The sequence below is a fragment of the Sus scrofa genome, chromosome 2, assembly GCF_054392235.1.
Source record: "Sus scrofa isolate SSC_HxYL_T2T_F1_AM1 chromosome 2, Sscrofa_HxYL_maternal_Yorkshire_Landrace_v2.0, whole genome shotgun sequence".
Taxonomy (NCBI): domain Eukaryota; kingdom Metazoa; phylum Chordata; class Mammalia; order Artiodactyla; family Suidae; genus Sus; species Sus scrofa.
This window is the reverse complement of record NC_139384.1, coordinates 30,016,713-30,036,847: the sequence shown is the minus strand read 5'-3', so window position 1 is coordinate 30,036,847 and position 20,135 is coordinate 30,016,713. Positions and strand designations below refer to the sequence as shown.

General features: G+C 42.7%; 1 protein-coding gene across 2 annotated transcripts in view; it reads left to right on the top strand.

The window, feature by feature from the left end:
- The first annotated feature begins 2,692 nt into the window (after positions 1 to 2,692).
- Positions 2,693 to 20,135, top strand: part of CAPRIN1 (cell cycle associated protein 1) — a 43,612-nt gene continuing 26,169 nt past the window's right edge. For both annotated transcript variants that reach the window (XM_005661021.4, XM_085011510.1), the window contains exons 1-2: positions 2,693 to 2,846; positions 3,411 to 3,626. In XM_005661021.4, coding sequence (XP_005661078.1) covers positions 3,411 to 3,626 — 216 coding nt within the window. In that variant the 5' untranslated portion in view covers positions 2,693 to 2,846. The remainder of the gene's footprint in view (positions 2,847 to 3,410; positions 3,627 to 20,135) is intronic.

The following is a 20,135-nucleotide window of genomic DNA, read 5'->3' as shown; positions in this document are numbered from 1 at the left end:
TAGCCTATCCTGATACACTGTGGGCTGTGAGATGAACCACTAAACAAGACTTTGTCAGAGTTCCCATCATGGCTCAGGGGTCAATGAATCTGACTAAGATCCATGAGGACACAGGTTTGATATCTGGCCTCGCTCAGTGGGTTAAGGATCCAGCATTGCCATGAGCTCTGGTGTTAAGTAGAAGACGTGGCTCAGATCTGGCGTAGGCTGGCAGCTATAGCTCCGGATTTGACCCCTAGCCTGGGAGCTTCCATATGCCGCAGATGTGGCCCCCAAAAGACAAAAGGCCAAAAAACAAAAAACAAAAAACCAAGACTTTGTCATATGTGTTGTCATCTATCCTGCTCCCTCTCAACAATCTTTCCTTTTTCTTGAAGCCTAATGTAGGGGTTGCTAGCTGGTAACATACCAAGGAAAGGCAGAAGAGCCTTTTCCTTCTTACTCCTAGTCATGACCGCTCTTCAACTCAAACCTGAATTGTCAGAGGTCTCCAAGTCATTGGCTTTCATACTTTAAACGGGCATCAGAATCATGCAGAGGGCTTATTAAAGCACAGATTGCTGGGCTTTATTTACCTCCAGAGTTTCTGATTCTCTAGGTCTGGGGAAAATTTGCCTAGCAGAATATTTCATGTCTGATCTTAAAGACACTGGTCAAATTCTATGGAATAAAACATTTTTCTTCTTTGAACTTCACTGGGCATACACATTGGCTGAGGACCTTGTCAAAATACAGATTACCTCAGTAGCTCTGGGATGGGGTCTGAGATTTGATAGTGACAGTGGTCAGGCTGAAACACTAACTGCCTCAAGGAGCTGAAGGATTTTAAATTTCCTTCTAGCCTTAGGCTTAGCATAGCTTTAGCTTAGTGCTAAGAACAGTTCAGGTGCTTAAGTCTTGAATAACCTTAAGTCAACTTTGACTTCTCTCACACCTAGCTGGTTGGCAAATCCTTTTGGTTCTACTATTGCAATGTATAAGCATCCAACCACTTGTCACCTTGTCACCACCTTCACTGTAACAGCCTGGCCACTACCATCTCTGGGCTGTATTATTTCAACAGACTCCTAATTGGGCTCCCAGCTTCTGCTCCACCCTCCCTCCCATTTCAAATACACGCTTACTGTAAATTCATTATATAATAGCAAGAGGATTAAAAAAAAAACACAGATTGATCATGTTCTTCTCTAAGATTATGCATGCCTGACTCCCTATTTCATTCAGCAAAAGCCCAAGTCCTAATAATGGCCTATCAGGCTTTACCTGACTGGCCCTCTTTGTCTTCGACCTCATCTCCTACTCTACTCTAGTCACTGTGGCTTTCTTGCTCTTCCTTGAACCCACCAAGCACATTCCCAATCTGAGTTCCTGGCACTTGGTTTTCCTGCTACCTGGAAAATTCTTCCAAGTGAATGGCCCTCTTCTTCAACTTCTTCGGTCTTGGCTCAAGGGTCATTCTAAGGCTTCTCCAGCCCACCTTGTTTCTTCTCTACCACTTCACTATCTGATATGCATTTATCTTCTCCCCACTTAGAATGTAAGCTCCATGAAGAAACTGTTTTGTTCACAATCCCTAGCACTCAAGAGTTCCTAGCACATAGTAAGGTGCTCTGTATTTGAAGACGAGATAACAGACTGCAGCTAACTGGAATATCTTGAGTCTGGAGGCTGCTGCTGTGTTTCTCTGGGCTCCCTCAGGATACACTGTTGCCAGCCAGTATTACTCATTTCATTCTCTAGGGAGCGGCGGGTTTGGTAGGCTCCTTTTCTAAATCCCTTCTATTATGGAATTTAAATTATAAATTGGTCATTTACTGTTGTCATACATCATGTGGCTGAATTTTCCACTGATTATATTTTTTTAATACACTTTCTTCTAGCCCTCAGCTGCTTTTTGTTCATTCTCCATAGCCTTATTACAATGCTGGAATAATTCTCTTGGAGCAGATAAAAAAAAAAAAACTGTGTTTCATTTAACATCTTAAGTTTTAGGTAAATTTAAAAGGAAAAAAAAATCTGATTCGTAATACTCAGGCCTCTTAGGTACCTGTCATCTTAAGGTAGCTGAAGATAATTTTAAACATGACGAGTCCAGAGTTTTAAGACAAAAACAAACAAAACCACCCAAACCCAAACATCCATCTTGCTCCTTTCTAACGCGTTTACACAGAACTCCTGGGTTACTGAGAGATTGTTTTGTAGGGGAAGCCGCAACTTGTCCTTAGACATTTTGGGGGTGTGGGAGTTTGCTTGCTCGCCGTACAGAAGGAATTCTAGAAGCTGGGATTGCACCACCCACCCCACACACCCCTTACTTGCAGAAACCTTTGCTCCCCCCCCCAACCCCCACCAAATAAGGGCTCCTCGCCCGGCAGTCGCCAGCTCCAGATCCAGCTGCTTGACACCTATTGTCCCTGTTTGGACGTCAAGCGACTTCGCCTGAAGGACCCTAGCTTTGATTTCGCTCAAAACTCAAGGCACTGCTCCGGCAGCCTCTCAGAGGCTGTTCCGACCTGGGCTGAGTGGCCAGCCCCCAGGCTAGGGTCTTGGGCAGGGGTGGCGGGAGGCTGGGCAGGCCCTTCCCCGCAGGCGTTCGCGCCGGGCAGCCCGAGCGGCAGCGAAGGCCCCCGCCCGCCGCTTCTCCCGCCCCCTCCGCCCCAGAGGGTTGGCTGCCTAAGTCCCTCCCGCTCCCAGCTCTCCGCCTCACTAGCAGCGGCTCTCGGTGCAGCGGGGAAAGGGCGAAGCGGCCTGCGCCCACGGAGCGCACGACACTGCCCAGAACGCACCGCCACCCTTGCCCCTTCAGCCGCCCCCTCGGGATCTCCAGCGGCCTCCGCGCGCGCACGGTGAGCGCCACCCCGGACTGAGGCGCTGAAGGGGAAGAGGGCCGCTGCCCCGAGTGTCCTTTACCTCCGGACTAGCTGGACTTTCGCGAGGGGCTTGCTCCTCAAGTCACCCCACCCGCCCTGGTCATTTCCAGTGCCCTTCTCCACCCTTCTCCGCCTCTCAGCCCCGATCGCTCTCTTCCCTCCCGTCCTCGCAGGGCGGCGAGGGCTGTCCCTTCCCTGCGGGGACCGTTGCACTGGCCGTTGGCGGCCGGCGCTGCGAGGCCCCGCCCCCGGCGCGAGCCTCGGTGCCCCGGGGCAGGTAGGCCGAGCCGGCGGCCGGCGCGGGGGAGGGGCGGGGGGCGGCGCGAGGCCCGGCCGGGCGCCCCGCTGGCGGGTCGCGCGCGCGCCCGCGGCCCCTTCCTGCCCCGGCGGCGCGCGCGCGCCGGCCCCGTCCCCACCCCCACCGCTCTCGCAGGCTCCCGCCCGCTGCGCGTTTTGTCCCGCGTCTCGCCCCGTCCGCCGCCTGACTCGCCGCTCTTGTCCTTCCTCCCGCTTTTTCTTCTCTCCCCTCACGGTCTCAAGATGCCCTCGGCCACCAGCCACAGCGGAAGCGGCAGCAAGTCGTCCGGACCGCCACCCCCGTCGGGTTCCTCCGGGAGTGAGGCGGCGGCGGGAGCCGGGGCCGCCGCGCCGGCTTCTCAGCACCCCGCGACCGGCACCGGCGCTGTCCAGACCGAGGCCATGAAGCAGATTCTCGGGGTGATCGACAAGAAACTTCGGAACCTGGAGAAGAAAAAGGTGCCCGGAGTTGGCGGGGAAGAGAGGGTTGGATGCTGACCCTGACTGCTGTAGCCTTCACGCTCCGCGTCTCGGGCGCTTCCCTTCCTCCCGGTCCCCACCCCCCACGCCCCGTCTCCCCGCTGGAAGTGGAGCTTCGTGCCCAGAAAACGGGCTCCGCGGGGAGGTGCTTGTCACCTGACCCGGACGTGGCGCTGGCCCCCGGGCTCCTTATTACTCTGCTCTTGCCGGGGGCCAGGCTGTTGGCCTTTGGGAGTGCGATGTGTAGGGGTGGGGGCCTGTCCGATCGCCGTGTGTGTGTGTGTGTGTGTGTGTGTGTGTGTGTGTGTGTGTGTGGTGTCCTTGTCTTCGTGGCCGAGGCTGGATCCGCGGGGGTCAGCGGGGGAAATGAGGACTCTCTGTGGGGAGGGCTCAGGCCCAACCGACTGCCTCGTGGAGTTGGGTTGTCCTACGTCCTATAGCCTAGGGGCTCGTCCGCCCCGTTACCGTGTACTTGAGGCTTGCGCAGTGGCCCCTCTCCTCCCTCGCAAGGGAAGTGTTTTTAGATCTTAAACTAGACTCGCTTCTTCCTCAGGCTCCCCTCTAGGAGCCTTCGACTTGTTCCCTCGCCCCCATCTCACGGGCGCCCCTACGTTTCCTTCTTTGTTTCAATTGTCTAGGTCCCCCCCCCCGAACCTCACGCTCAACTCGATCCCGAGAAGATTGTCTGCGGCGGCTTTTTGTCCCTCGGGGACTCTATAAAGAAGGATGGGAGGGAGGCTGCACCGATCGAGATTCGTTAGTCGCGGGGGAGGGGGGGGTCTGGGTTGGACGGAGGGGATCGCTAGGTCTCTGGGCACATGGAGAGCGCGTCTAACATGGCGGCGGCTACGGGGAGAGGGAAGCGCTTTACAGGAGCTGCATTGTGAGCACAAAGCGAAAGCAGAGGGGGAGGGCAGAGACCCGGCAGCCGCCCCGACTGGCCTCCCACACCTCCTCTCCAAAAAAAAAAAAAAAAATCGAGTCACACCCACAAATTTTTGGATTCGATATTTAGCCGTTCTGGGTCACACAGTGAGGTTTATCTTCAAGTTGGCCTTTTGTTTTATGCTTTCGGCGCATGACTGTGCCAGCTCTGTTTAGAGGGACACGTGTGTGCGCGCCCCTGTGTGTGTGTGTTTGTGTATGTGTAGAGAAAGGGTCTTGGCAGAAGTGAATAATTCAACATTGGAGGTGGGAAGGGAAAACAAATCAGTAGTTTAAAAAAAAAAATGAGGTAACTAACATCTATGATTATTACGCAAACTTTTGCCTTTTACCTTAAAAATAACTCCTTTAATAGCTTCTGTTTATCTGCCTCTAGTAAAACATTTATTCTAACATCTTGAGTGTTGAATAAGTCGTTTAAAAATGTTTTTCATTCATCCAGTAGTGTTACTTAAGATGTTGAAATAGTAACTACTTGGCTAAAATTTGGGCTGTGTGAAGAAAACTGATGATATTTAGGCCTTCATTACTTTAATTGCTTATTATTAATTTATTTTACATTTTGGGGGGAGTTTTAAAACGTTTTTAGAGTTGTTAATTCTGTCTCAGGTCCTATATTTGGGATTTCACTTGAATTTTATTTGAGGCTAAGAGATGCACTAATCGTGGATTTCTACCTTTGGCTTATCCTTTATTTTGATTAAACAAGTATGGTTTATTATAAATGAAATAATAGATTTATCAGTATTAACAAGCAACAAAAGTATTTTAATTGCAAAGTAGCTATGTTCAAATGTGTAATAGGAGAAGCATGCCCAAGACCAGTATCTCGAGTCTGCCATCTGATTTAGTTTTTGCTGCTCTATTTGAAATTGAGACTTAGGCACCTTTTAAAAGGCTCTTAAGGCAATGGATAATCCTTTCAATCTGTTGATACTTACATAGTTGAATTTTCAGAATTCCTAAGACATATGTGTTTTCTTCTAGAATAGGAATCAGAAGATAAATATTAATGATGATGTATTTTAAGTGTAGACATCTTAATATAGATATTTATATTTTAATGACTGAAAAATGATTGTTGAAAATATTTATAACATAGCATTAGACACTGGTTACCAGCTGACTCAGTTGTGAGGTAATTTTTACATTCTAGTGTCCAAGTGTACCTGAAAAAGAAGTCAAGTCTATAAACCCTTTAAGTTGCCTAAGCCATGACAAGCCATTCATGTGTATAGGTTTGTATTACTATACATTGCCTACCCCTCCCCCCACAATTTTAGGGGAGAAAGTGATATAATTATTATTACAGAGGTTATAGGCTAAGTAGTAAGTACTGAAAATTCCCTTTTAATGATGGAGATTTAACAAATGATACAAAGTAACACATGTATTTCATATCTTTTTGTCTTCTCAGTATCTGGCTGCTAGGTAGCAGAAAGGTAAATTACAGTTTAGTGGGGCTTTTTTGATAACTCAGACTGAGCCACCTGCTTGTTAAATAGTTGAGTTGGAAGCATGATGTTGTGACTTAGTTACTAATAAAAATGATAGGTTTTATTTTTTGAGCAACTTCCAGGCATTTGGATTTTCCTCGAATTTAAGCATATATGATTTCTAGTTTAAATTGAATTTTTTCTATATCTAAATGATTTACTGTATGTATGAAAGGAGTTAACTATGACTCATTTTTTAATAATGAGGTTTTTTTGTTTGTTTTTTGCTTTTTAGGGCTGCACTTGAAGCATATGGAGGTTCCCAGGCTAGGGATTGAACTGGAGCTACAGCTGCTGGCCTACTCCACAGCCACAGCAATGCAGGATCCGAGCCATGTCTGTGACCTACACCACAGCTCATGGCAACGCCAGGTCCTTAACCCAGTGAGCGAGGCCAGGGATCGAACCTGCAACCTCATGGTTCCTAGTCAGATTTGTTTCTGCGGTGCCACGATGGGAACTCCAATAATGAGCATTTCTAATACACCTAAAGTGGGATTTACTTTTTACAAATCAGTTTTGAACCTTTTTGCAAGCCTTGGTAAAGTAAGATACTATTTACAACTGGATTTCTTTTTACTTCAGTCTGTTTAGCAAGTTATATTTGAGTTGTATTTTAGTCTTGACTTTTTCACAGGCGCCTTCTGGACAAAATATCTTTTTTCTAAATACCTTGATTCTAAAATCAAGTATTCTGATAAAAATTATTGCTAAGTAATACAGTAAAACACAGAGAATTGAAATACTTCTATTGTACTTCATTGAAAAAGCAAAAGTATTTGTTAATTTTTTTAATAAATGAAGCAATTAGAGGAAAGCTAAGCATCTGTTCAGTGAGAATGCATGCTTAACATTGATGAAATATGATCCTCTTATGTAATTCAACTAAGTGGCCTGGAGGTTTTTGAAATTTGCACTTAAGAAGTCCACATGAATGTTTACCAGAGAGAAGAAATGCAGTTGTAATGAAAAGAATCAAGTGTAAAACTCCATTTACCAGTCTTTCAACTGATTAAAGTACAAGTAATGATCAGATTACTGATTTGGTTGAGTGGTTGTTGTTTTCTTCATCACTTCTTGGTATAGAATTGGGCTCTAGGCTATGCAAGATGATATTTAGAAATCAAATCTTAACTTACACTCAAGAGAACTCATTCATATGGTAAGCTGTAATGTTTTGATGTAGGATAAAGGATGTTTTAATAAATAACATTTAAAATTATTATACTCTGTAAATGTAAGTTTAGATAGTAGTGACTTTGATAGGTGAAAGATTAACCAGTGTTGTCTAACAAAACAACCTGACAGTTTTGTAAACAATATGTGATCAGGAATGATAGCCAAAGTGTTCTCTTTTTCATACTTTCTAAAGTCTTTTTGCTCTTTATATATTTGCAGTTAATATTATTCTGAAAAAGGATGTTATTGTTAGGATGACATTTTTTTCCAGAGCATAGCAGTGTGCCTCTATTTAGACTTCAATTACAGCTGTTATACAGAATTCCTTTTAAGTATTTTGAAACAATTACCGTATTATTTCATAAGCAGGATCTTTTCTTGGGATTAACATCTAAAGTTTTTCTTGATAGTAAAGTCTCAGATGTGTTTATTTCTCCATTGGTTGCATGAACTATTCCTCTGCAATGCAGAGGACAAGATTACTATGTTTTGCATTCACCTTGTCCCAAAAAAAAGTATTTATAATGCTTAATTTGTTTCTCTTTGTCTCTGTGTGCTCTGTGTCTGTGTGACATAGAGAAATATTTAAAATTTCAATTTAAAAAGGAAAAGGTATGAATTCTCTCATGTGAGAGAATACCTCACATAAATACCTTTTTCTGGGATGAAAGTAGAATCCTAAGTATCACAAAGAGAATTTATTGTTTTAACCTAGCCATGTTATTTTACTCTAGGATAATTCCAATGTAGCAAGTTTTTGTATCAGAATGCATTTTGAGTTTTAGAGATTAAGCGTACAATTTGTCATCCTTTTGTGTAATTTCTTAGTTTACAGTTAGAACTAGGTGAGGATTAGCCTAGTGCTGCTTCCTATTTTTTAAAAAAATTAATAAGTACTTGAAAAAGGTTAAACTTTCAACAGTATGGTCTTAATTTTGTTATCATACTGTTAAAGATTTTAAGATTTTTAAAGAGCTTAATGCCATCTTAGAATTTTATTCCAATTCATTTTACAGAAGAGGAAATTGAGATGTTCATGTAAAATGACTCAGGTTGAAATGGGTGAATTCCAAGGTCTCTTGTAATGTTTAGGGAGGTAATTAGAATTTGTAATGCTATGCAACATAAGTATAATTTTTCATGTTTAAGCTGGTCCTGTAGAACCAAGTAGAGCCTTCTACTTCAAATCGTTTCATTTTAGAGTACTTCTCTTTAAAAAAGCTCAAAGCAAAAGAAAAAACTTTTAATTTTTTTCTTTGATAGACTTTTATTAATGTTTCATTGTTAAATTTGTGTTTGTAGGCTGTCTAGGTATTGGAGTCTGGAGTCTAGCAGTACAGGTGAAATCCCATCATATCAGGTATCATTGGGACAGCCATACTGTTGTGATGAAATTAACTCTATTAAGTGTCAACTCTAAAGTTTCTCTCTATGCTTAGATAAGCCCCAAATGTACATTTACCAGTCTCTTTTTAGCTTGGTATTGTTGTAGCAAATTTGGGGAAAGCATTACCAGTAGAAGTAGGAAGTGTGTCTATCTTTCCATCTTTTTTTTTTTTTTTTTTTTGCTTTTTAAGGCTGCTTCCGTAGCATATGGAAGTTCCCAGGCTAGGGGTCTAATCAGAGCTGCAGTTGCTGGCCTACACCACAGCCACAGGAACTTGGGATCCAGGCAGTATGTGTGACCTCCATTGTGGGCTGTGGCTCATGGCAACACCAGATCCCCTACCCACTGGGCAAGGCCAGGGATCGAACCTACATCCTCATGGATACTAGTTGGATTTGTTCCTGCTGTGCCACAATAAGAACTCCTCCATCTTAATTTTTGTATTCCAAGCATCTTGATGTTTTTTCATTCCTTTTTGGGAGGGAAATGAATAATATATATGTATGTAGTAGAAAAGAATGAGAGGAGTGGCAGAAGAGATAGTCAGCTAAAGTTGGGATTGTAAGGTGGGTGACTTGCTCATCTTACTTCTACCTGAAGCTATATACCAGTATGAGTGGTGCGAGTAGAGTATGAGTGTAAAAACATAGATGAAAGAGACTTTAATGAGCAGAGTTTAGAATTATACTTCCTGAAGAAAGGGGAAGGTGTTCTTCTTGACCATGCTCAACTAAGAAGTCTGCTTCCTTTAACTTCCTGTGCTACCCATTGGCTGTACACTTCCTCGAAATTTTATATTGGTTTATGTTCTTACCTCAGGTATTTTTCTAAATAGGTCGTAAGTTCCTGGAGGGCAGAGACTGTTAGTAACATCACACTGTACCTTGCATGTGGAATATGCTAAATAAACATTTGCTAGTTTGACTAAATCTTTACATAGAAATATTTGTAGCTTCGTCAACAAAATTGTTAAAATGGATTAATCCATGATAGGGAAAATGCTTTTTGTATAGAGCTGTTTACTTGTACTGCTTTTTACTGTAGTGGGATTTTTCCTGAAGGCTTTCCTCCTCTTGCTTCCCCTTTTCTTCCTTCCTTCCTTCCTTCTTTTTCTTTTTGGTCTCTTGAGGGCTGCACCCATGGCATATGGAGGTTCCCAGGCTAGGAGCCTAATCGGAGCTGTAGCCGCCGGCCTACGCCACAGCCACAGCAGTGCCAGATCCGAGCTGCGTCTGCCACCTACACCACAGCTCATGGCAACCCAGATCCTTAACCCACTGAGCAAGGTCAGGGATCAAATCCGCAACCTCATGCTTCCTAGTTGGATTTGATTCTGCTGCGCCACGACGGGAACTCCAGGAAGTGCCTTTTCTTTCGTAGAATTAAGTAGGCAAGTAAAACGCTTATTTTAAAATTTAGGTAGCGTAAGCAAGATTTGTTAATGGTCTTAGGAAGGAGGACACAGATGATTCTTGGCATTTGCATTGGAAGTTATTAGAAATTTCATTGTATTCCCCTTAACACTCTTATCCAAACATGGAAATATATATTAATGTATCTGTTTATATGCTTTAATGTTTATATTTTACATTGAACTCCCAACAGAGTATGTAAATCATTCAGTTATACCAGCATATCCTAATGAGTAGTTTGGGTAAAGCAACTAATAAGTCAAAAGATACTTGTTAAGATTATCTATGAACATTTGTTTTTCAAATGCACAAGCTTTAGATTTTTTAAGAATATAATTCAAAGTATGTGATGCTGGGAATCTTTAAAATGTTTCATTTTCCTGCTAGGGTTAGGTGCTTCCATTCATTCAGACTTAAGTACATAATTATAGCCACAAAGAAAAAGAATTTTTAGAGGATTATTGTCTCTGTCCCCCCCCCCAAGTTGGACAAAAATCTTGTCAAATTAAACTACTGGTTAGTTTTCCTGAAAAATTATCTTGCAGTGGGACCTTGGATAACATCTAATTTAGCATCCTTCTGCTGTCCTTTAGTGTTCAGAACTCCTGCACTCCTGACAGGTGTTCTTTGAGCTTTTGCATTAGTCAGTCTTCTAGGGCCTGGCAGAATCCTTATTTCTTAGTGAAAATCTGTTTCATTTTTAGACAAGCTCATGATGTTATGGTTACATCCTTGCCGCCACTGTTTAATACTTTATTTTGTTTTTTGAAACAACTCAGGTTTCTGCATGAAAAGGTTTTCCAGCATTTGAAGAGCACTGTAATGGATCACCTTTGGATTGTACTGTATGTGTTTCCCACCCTCCTTTTAAAAATTGAAAAAACTTTAGATTCTTTTTATCTTTCCTGTCTTCTGTGAATTTTCCTAGCAACTTAGTTTCGATTTGAATTGGAGACAGAGTCAGCTGCCTACCACTATGTGGGCAAAGTCAGAACTGATATGTCTAGGTGAAGAACAAGAATGTAGGGAATGGGAACTTGAAATAATGTCTGGAAGGACCACTGAAGATTATGAAGAGATGAGAGGAAAAGAAATTCTTGTCTTTCTGTGTTTGCATTTGTCATTTTACAGATTCTGCAGGTTCTTTCAGTACTATAGAAGTGATTTATTGGCCTGGAGACGTAAAATAATTTAAGATATAGCTAGGTGTTCCTACTGCTTTTGTTATTTTAGGCTCATTTTTAAGTATTCTGTCTCATGTGGAGATGCCCTTAATTCAGAATAGGAGTTACATGGTAGTCAAGCTAAAGATGATGCTTCCTTATCTTTCTTGTTATGACTGTTTATAGTTGTCCAGTTGAAGAATTTTTTGGCTTTTTGGAGCCTCTTTTGCTATTTCTTTTTAATGAGAGTTTTTCAGTTATTCATTTAGGGAATTTGTTGGATGTATCAGTAAGGAAGGAGAGCTCTGGAGGACAACTATTATGGACACTCATCTTCTAGCATCCTCATGGCACTGTAGTGAATTAAAAAACATTTTAGTAAAGTAACTGGTAGTGAAGGAAAAAAAAATCTTTTGGAAAAATGGAAGATCTGGGTGTACTGTGATTCTGGACAAAGAAAAGGAGAAAAGTAGCAGCCATGGGACAGAAAGAAAATGTGCAATGGCTGGAATATAGAGTGGGGAGTGTTGTCAGGCATAAATGATTTTTTCTAAGATTTATGACCTTAGGCAAGGTATTTGTCTTTTCTTCCTGTTTCCATTTAGGTGGAATAGGATTGATAATAGTGCCTCTCTGATAGGGTTAGCTACCTGATACTTTATTATTATTATTATTTTTGCTTTTTTTTTTTGTTTTTTGTTTTGTTTTGTTAGGGCCACACTTGCAGCATATGAAGGTTCCCAGGCTGGGGGTAGAATCAGAGCTACAGCTGCCCACCTACACCATAGCCATAGCATGTCAGATCTGAGCTGTGTCTGCGACCTACACCACAACTCACAGCAAGACCAGATCCTTAACCCACTGAGCAAGGCCAGGGATTGAACCCGCAACCTCTTGGTTTCTAGTTGGATTCGTTTCTGCTGTGCCACAACGGGAACTCAGCTGCCTGATACTTTAAATTTTAATGTCTGTCATGTAATGAATACTGCCAGCTATTATAGGCAGCAAAGAAGCAGGAGATACAGGGGGACTGGCAGCACTTGTGGGTAATTATTTCTCAGAACCACATGACAATATAGTCTTTTGACATTTCCTGGGTAATGTTTATCCCACCTCTAATCCATGGTTCCACTTTAGAGACTCTTAAGTAATCTGGGAAATGGCCCGATCTTTATCTTGCTTATATGTGGTGATAGAAATGGATTTTTTTTTGGTCTTTTTGCCATTTCTTGGGCCGCTGCCATGGCATATGGAGGTTCCCAGGCTAGGGATCCGATTGGAGCTGTGGCCACCGGCCTATGCAAGAGTCACAGTGACTCGGGATTGGAGCCATGCCTGCAACCTACACCATAGCTCATGGCAACGCCAGATCCTTAACCCACTGAGCAAGGCCAGGGATTGAACCCGCAACCTCATGGTTCCTAGTCAGATTTGTTAACCACTGAGCCACGGCGAGAACTCCCAGAAATGAATTTTTAATTCATTTAGGATGCTCAGTAGTTGGGATAGGAACCCTAAATGGAATTTCAAGACAGGTATTCAAGGTAGAGTCTAAGGATAGTTTTTTGTTATATGGGTATTGCGATGGGCTTTGAGTCCATCAGATGAGAATGAGCACGTTCAGGATGATATGGCCATAGAATGTGGTAGGCTTTCTGCAGAATATAGCTTAGTGATAGAAGAATGGCTCTCTTCTCCAGAAAAAAATACTTAATCATTTTATGTGAATGATATAAGTAGTTGACAGTTTGTCTTTACCATTCTCTATGTTAGGAACCATGTTATAGCTTAAACAAGAAGAAAAAGCTGTTTTTGAGATCCTTTACATCTGTCTTTGTCCCTGTTTTTGTTGGAGTTAATGTTGCATCTGTCAGTTTGACAAGTAAGTCCTTATTTCTATCTGTCTATGTATGTTTTTCTCTTTTTGGCCAAACTTTCAGCATGTGGAAGTTCCCGAGCCAGGGTTTGAACTGTGCCACATCTGTAACCAGAACCGTAGCTGTGACAGTGCTGGATCCTTAACTGGCTGAGCCATGAGGGAACTCCTTTATATATTGCTTTAGTTCATATTGCATATTTTAGCCCCAAATGAATAATGTTTCTATTTGTACTTAAATTAAGCCATTTGAACAGGATATGATAGTATGAATGAAGCCAGTTAAAATAGTGTCATTTTGTCTCTGAGTAGCCTATTTTTTCAGGTATTAGGAAAGATGTAGTATTGGGGCCAGGGCAGATGCCATATCCTTTTCCTTACCTCTAAAAAGCTATTTTGGATTGAGATGGAATTGCAAGCTACCTTCTTTTTAAGTAGAAAATTAGACTGGTTGAGTGGCCTAAGAGGCTTTCTGTTTCTAGAACAAAATTTGGCATTTGCCACTGCTTTTAATTGTAAAGTTCTCTAAACTGGAGCATTGGCTCAAAATTAAAGATTTAATAAAAGTACTACTTAAGGAGTTCCCGTCGTGGCGCAGTGGTTAACGAATCTGACTAGGAACCATGAGGTTGCAGGTTCGGTCCCTGCCCTTGCTCAGTGGGTTAATGATCCGGCGTTGCCGTGAGCTGTGGTGTAGGTTGCAGACGCGGCTCGGATCCCGCGTTGCTGTCGCTCTGGCGTAGGCTAGTGGCTACAGCTCCAATTCGACCCCTGGCCTGGGAACCTCCATATGCCGCGGGAGCGGCCCAAGAAATAGCAACAACAACAACAACAAAAGACAAAAAAAAAAAAAAAAAGTACTACTTAAGAATGTAAGGTGGGGACTTGCCGTTGTGGCTCAGCGGATTAAGAACCTGACTAGTATCCATGAGGATTCAGGTTTGCTTCCTGGCCTTGCTCAGTGGGTTAAGGATCCGGCGGCGGCGGCGGCGGCGGCGGTGTAGGTCACAGACGTGGCTTGGATTTGGCATTGCTGTGGCTGTGGTCTTGGCCAGCAGCTGCAGCTCCTATTCGACTTTTAACCCAGAAACATCCATGTGCTGCAGGTGCAGCCCTAAAAAGACCCCCCCAAAAAAAAAATGAATAAATAAAGGAAGGTCACAGGGTTCCTGCTGTGGCATTAGTGCGTTAAGAATCCGACTGCAGCAGCTTGGGTCATGTGCAACTGCGGAGTCATATCATGACTACAGAGGTGCAAGTTCAGTCCCTGGCCCGGGATCTTCCCATATGCTGTGGGTACAGCCATTAAAAAAAAGGGGGTGGTAACCCTTCAATGTTAAGATCATAAGTGTATCTTTTCTTATGCAAGTAATTTACTAGAGTAAATAGATTTATAAGTTAGTCTAGAAAATTATCATTTAACAGATTTTCTGAGTTTTCGTTTTTTTTTTTAAGTTGAACCAGTAAGCAATCTATTTTCAAAATTGAGGCTGCCATATAATGGTTTCTAGGGTCACAGTTCGTTTTGTATGTTTTAATTTAGACTGCTTCCTTATTTCTGCGTTCTACTGAATTCACTATTACAAAGGAATTCGGGTGTATTTGACCTAAGTTTGAGTGTTTCTCAAACTTAAGCATGCATCAGAATCACCCAGAGGACTTGATAAACCACAGATTGCTGGATCCACCCTTAGAGTTTCTGATTCACTGGGTCTGGGGTGGTGCCTGATAATTTATTTCTCTCAGGTTGCTAGCTAATGTTGTTGGTTTAGGGACAATATGTTGAGTTATCACTGACCTGGACCGATAAAGGGTCTTTGCTATGTGGGATCTGGTTATATGTAATAGTGGACAGAGGTCTTTTCAGTTCATATTCCATGGTAATAAAGTCTTGTATGTCTAAGCAGCCAGAAGAGCCTGTGTTATTCTGGTAAAAAACAAAACAACAAAAACTAGTACACTTTATTATAGAACAGATTTTTAGTTGTCATTGTGCAGTTTTTTTTTTTTTTTTTTTTTTTTTTCCTTTTGTCTTTTTTAGGGCTGCATCTGCGGCACACGTAGGTTCCCAGGCTAAGGGTCTAATTGGAGCTGTAGCTACTGGCCTACGCCACTGCCACAGCAACTCTAGATCCCAGCTGCAGCTGCTCACCACAGCTCACGGCAACACCAGATCCTTAACCCACTGAACGAGGCCAGGGATCGAACCTGCAACCTCATGGTTCCTAGTCGGATTTGTTTCCACTGCACCAAAATGGGAACTCCGTCTTATTAGTAAGTTTTCTTTCTTTTTTTTTTTTTTTGTCTTTTTAGGGCCCCAGCTGTGGCATATGGAGGTTCCCTGGCTATGGGTCGAATCTGGCTATACACCACAGGCACAGCAACACCAGGTCCTTAACCCACTGTGTGAGGACACAATCAAACCCATGTCCTCATGGATACTAGTCAAGTTTGTTAACCACAGAGCCATGATGGGAACTCCCTTATTAGTAAGTTTTGAGGTTCCTGGAATGAGAGACTTATTGGGAACTTTGACCAGACCCAGGATCTTGCTTTCCTGAAGCTTGGGCAAGGACAGGGAGTAGGATATTTATAACAATAGGATGGAAAGTGTTAAAAGCTAGAGTGGAACAAATGTGGAAGCTGTGATGAAGTTCCTGTTTTATTATGGTGAGAAAAATGTTTCATAAAAGACCTATAGTTTCCATTCATTTGATTAACTACATTTTTAAAATTGGGTCCCTATAGCTGTATTAATTTGGGAGTTCCTGCTGTGGCACAGTGATCTGGCTTGTTTCTGTGGAGGTGCTGGTTTGATCCCTGGCCAGGTGCAGTGGGTTAAAGATATGGTGGTGTTGCAGCTGCGGTGTGGATTCAGTCCCTGGTCCAGGGATCTTCCATATGCCTTGAGCACGACTGAAAAGGAAAAAAAAAAGATGCGTTAATTTAACACACTGAGTGTGAATGATCATGGATTAAGGAACTAGAAACAATGTTATAATAATGTAAAATCAAAATGAATAGATGTATGTATGAGCTTTGATAAAATGCCTAGATCTTTATTTTGGCTTCACAGAGGTCTTCCATACTTTTTGGTGACAATATTCCATGAAGAAGTGTACTCTGAAGCTGAGTTTCAAATAATAGTTGCTTTCCCTTTTCATTTCCCTCTTAATCTTCTTCCAGTTACTGCTGTGTGACAGATTATTCCAATACATAGCTCATTTTGTCATGCACACAGTTGATGCCCCCCAGGGACTCAGACAGGGCATGCAGCCAGGTTGGTGTGTCTGCTCCATGATGCCTGGGGCCCTGGCTAGGAAGACTAAGCCTTGTTTACTCATATGTCTGATGCCTGGGTTAGTAAGACTAGGATTGCTGACCAGAAACCTTACATGAGACCTCTCTTCATGGCTTAGCTTCCTCATAGCATGGCAGTCTCGGGGTTATTGGACTTCTTATGTGATGACTTGGGGTTCTAAACATGTTTGGTTTGGTGACCAGCAAAGAAGGCAGAGATTCATTGCTGTTATGACTCAGCCATGGAAATCATACAGGATCATGTCTATTGTACTCTGTTGGTTGAAGCCCACTCATAGAATGGCAGAAGAGTTGGACTAGTTCTTTTTTTTTTTTTTTTTTTTTTTGTCTTTTTGCTATTTCTTTGGGCCGCTCCTGCGGCATATGAAGGTTCCCAGGCCAGGGGTCAAATCGGAGCTGTAGCCACTAGCCTACGCCAGAGCCACAGCAACACGGGATCCGAGCCGCGTCTGCAACCTACACCACAGCTCACGGCAACGCCGGATCGTTAACCCACCGAGCAAGGGCAGGGACCGAACCCGCAACCTCATGGTTCCTAGTCGGATTCGTTAACCACTGCGCCACGACGGGAACTCCTGGACTAGTTCTTAATGAGGAAGTGCCAAGGTCATATTGTAGAACAATATGTGGGACTTAACTTTAGAAAACGTAATCTGCCATAGATCTCTGAGTTGGATGAATTCTGTATTTCTTATTGTGTAGAGAATTGGAGCTTTTCTCCTATAGGATATCTTGTCCACCTGTAGGATAATACAGATTCATACTCAAGAATTACTATAGGTTAAAGTTCTGACAGTATCCTGAAGTCTGACAATCTTAGTGTCTTTTATCTAGCACATGATTTTAATTTTTATTATATAAACTATATGTCCATTGCAGAATATCCTAAGTGTACAAAACTAAGGAAAAAGATTCCAGCTATAATTATACCACTCAGTATCATTCCTGACATTTAAAAAAAAAACTTACTATATTTTTATACATACACATTTTTTAGGAATTTGACTTGACATCCATTTTGATTTGCATATGTATTTTAAATTCTCAAGACATTGAATGATAAAGCTAGTTATATAAAACTATCCCATGTGGGATACATAGTACATTCAGTGTATATTTAAATCTTTTTTTTTTTTTTTTTTTGTCTTTTTGCCATTTCTAGGGCCACTCCCTCAGCATATGGAGGTTCCCAGGCTGGGGGTCTAATCAGAACTACAGCTGCTGGCCTACACCACAGCCACAGCAACGTGGGATCTGAGCCGCGTGTCTTTGACCTACACCACAGCTCATGGCAACGCCGGATCCTTAACCCGCTGAGTGAGGCCAGGGATCGAACCCGCAACCTCATGGTTCCTAGTCGGATTCGTTAACCACTGAGCCTCGACGGGAACGCCTGTATTTAAATCTTGATTTAGGAGTTCTGGTTCTGGCTCGGCAGAAATGAATCCAGCTAGTATCCATGAGGGTGTGGGTTCAATTATTGGGTCGGGGATCCAGCACTGTCATGAGGTGTGGTAAGGTTGAAGACTTGGCTTGGATCCTGAGTTGCTATGGCTGTGGCGTCGACTGGACCCCTAGCCTGGGAACTTCCATAGGCCGAGGGAGTGGCCCTAAAAAAAAGTATAATCTCGATTTAGCAACAGTTTCCTTGAAAAATGTGTAATACCATAAAAAAAGAAGATAATAAATGCCAAATATAAGCTAATAGCAATTTTTTTTCTTTGCCTAGTTGCTAGAATTTTAACTGGACTAGCCCTAAATTTTAAGACCTCCCCCCTTTTTTTGGGCCATGCTGGTGGCGCAAAAGTTTTCAGGCCAGGGATTGAACCCACAACACAGCAGTAACCAGAGCTACAGCAGTGACAGCACCAAATCCTTAACCTTCTGAGACACTAGGAAACTCCCAGGCCCCCCCTTCTATTTGCATATCTTCTATTATCCAAATAGGGGAAGCAGATTATAATGTTCTTATTACATCCTAAATCATAATTAAAAGCAAATCTTGGAGTTCCAGTCGTGGCACAGTGGAAACGAATCCGACTAGGAACCCTGAGGTTTCGGGTTCAACCCCTGGCCTCGCTCAGTGGGTAAAGGATCCAGCGTTGCCATGAGCTGTGGTATAGGTCGCAGACATGGCTCAGATCTGGCATTGCTGTGGCACTGGCAGTAGGCCAGCAGCTGTAGCCCCAGTAAGACCCTAGCCTGGGAATCTCCATGTTGCTGCGCCGTGGGTGCGGCCCTAAGAAGACAAAAAAAAAAAAAAAAAGCAAATCTTCTCTTTTTCTTCTTTGGCTGTGCACATGGCATGTGGAAGTTCCCTGGCCAGGGATTGAACCCATGCCACAGCAACAACCCAAGCTGCTGCAGTGATAACACCAGATCCCTAATCTGTTGTGTCGCAAGAGAGCACTTAGTTTTTTACTTCTTAGAAGAAAAGGGACTACCCTTTTAAAAAAGTGAATGAACTGTCTTTGTTCATCCTCAGGGTGTTTGAGGCAGTTGAGCTCTTATGCTTCGGTTTGGCCTGCTATATTGGTGTAAAAATCTTGAGTTTTTTTTTTTTCACCCAGTACACTTGAATTTTATGTGTTTAGTTGGAGGCTTGTTGTTTGTGTAAAATAGTTCACCTAAATAAAATTAGTTTCACCATCCTGTAATATTTTAGTGATTATAGTGATTTTATTTATATTCATTATAACCAAGGAATTCAATAAGCTTTTTAATTTAGTGTAGAATGGTTATGCAAGTTGACTGTTGTTCCTGGTACAAAGAAAATGGATCTTTTGACCTAAAACAGCTTCCAGCATTGCTTTTAAATTTGTCTCTGTGCCTCTGAATGTGTTTTGTCAGAACTTTACTTTGTCTCTTTTTTTTTTTGTCTTTTTAGGGCTGCACCCAAGGCATATGGAGGTTCCCACGCTAAGGGTCTAATTGGAGCTGTAGCTGCTGGCCTGTGCCACAGCCACAGCAATTGCAGATCAGAGCCGCGTCTTCGACCTACACCACAGCTCACAGCAACGCCGGATCCTTAACCCACCGAGCAAGACCAGGGATTGAACCCGCAACCTCATGGTTCCTAATCGGATTCAATTCTGCTGTGCCATGATGGGAACTCTTGTATTTTGTTTCTTGATTAATTTTATTATTGCTAAGTGTAAGAAACTATGTAAGTTTGTAACTTATTGTGATTATTTAAAAACTTGTCCCCTTAATTTAGATTTCTACTTACTCCCTCTCTTCAGACCTGTAAAAACTGAGTTTTTGATTGTGCTTTGGTACTTGAGTATCTTTGGAGGGAGGTTCTTAGCTAGTAGTAATAGCCTAGGAAACCTCCGGAGTTTTCATCCTAGCAAAAAAAAAATAGGGGTGGGGTGGGGAGGGATGACCTTAAACTAGAAGCTTGATTTCCTTGCCTCACTTCTTACACATTAATTACATTTGTGAGAAAATAACAAAAGCAAAGCTGTTGACTAATGTACTGTGCCTATAGGTGATACGATAGCTTGAAGTTATTTTGTGTCCACTAAAAATGGATCCGGTACATCAAAGACAGTATGCGCACGTGTTTATTCAGGATAAATACGCTCTTTTTATGCCACTTACTCATGAATTCTTTGGCAGGGGGAGTAAAGGACAGAAATTTAACACTAAATAAAATGTCTGATGGGTTCACTTGGATCTAAGTGGGATCCCAATAAAATTGTGGCCC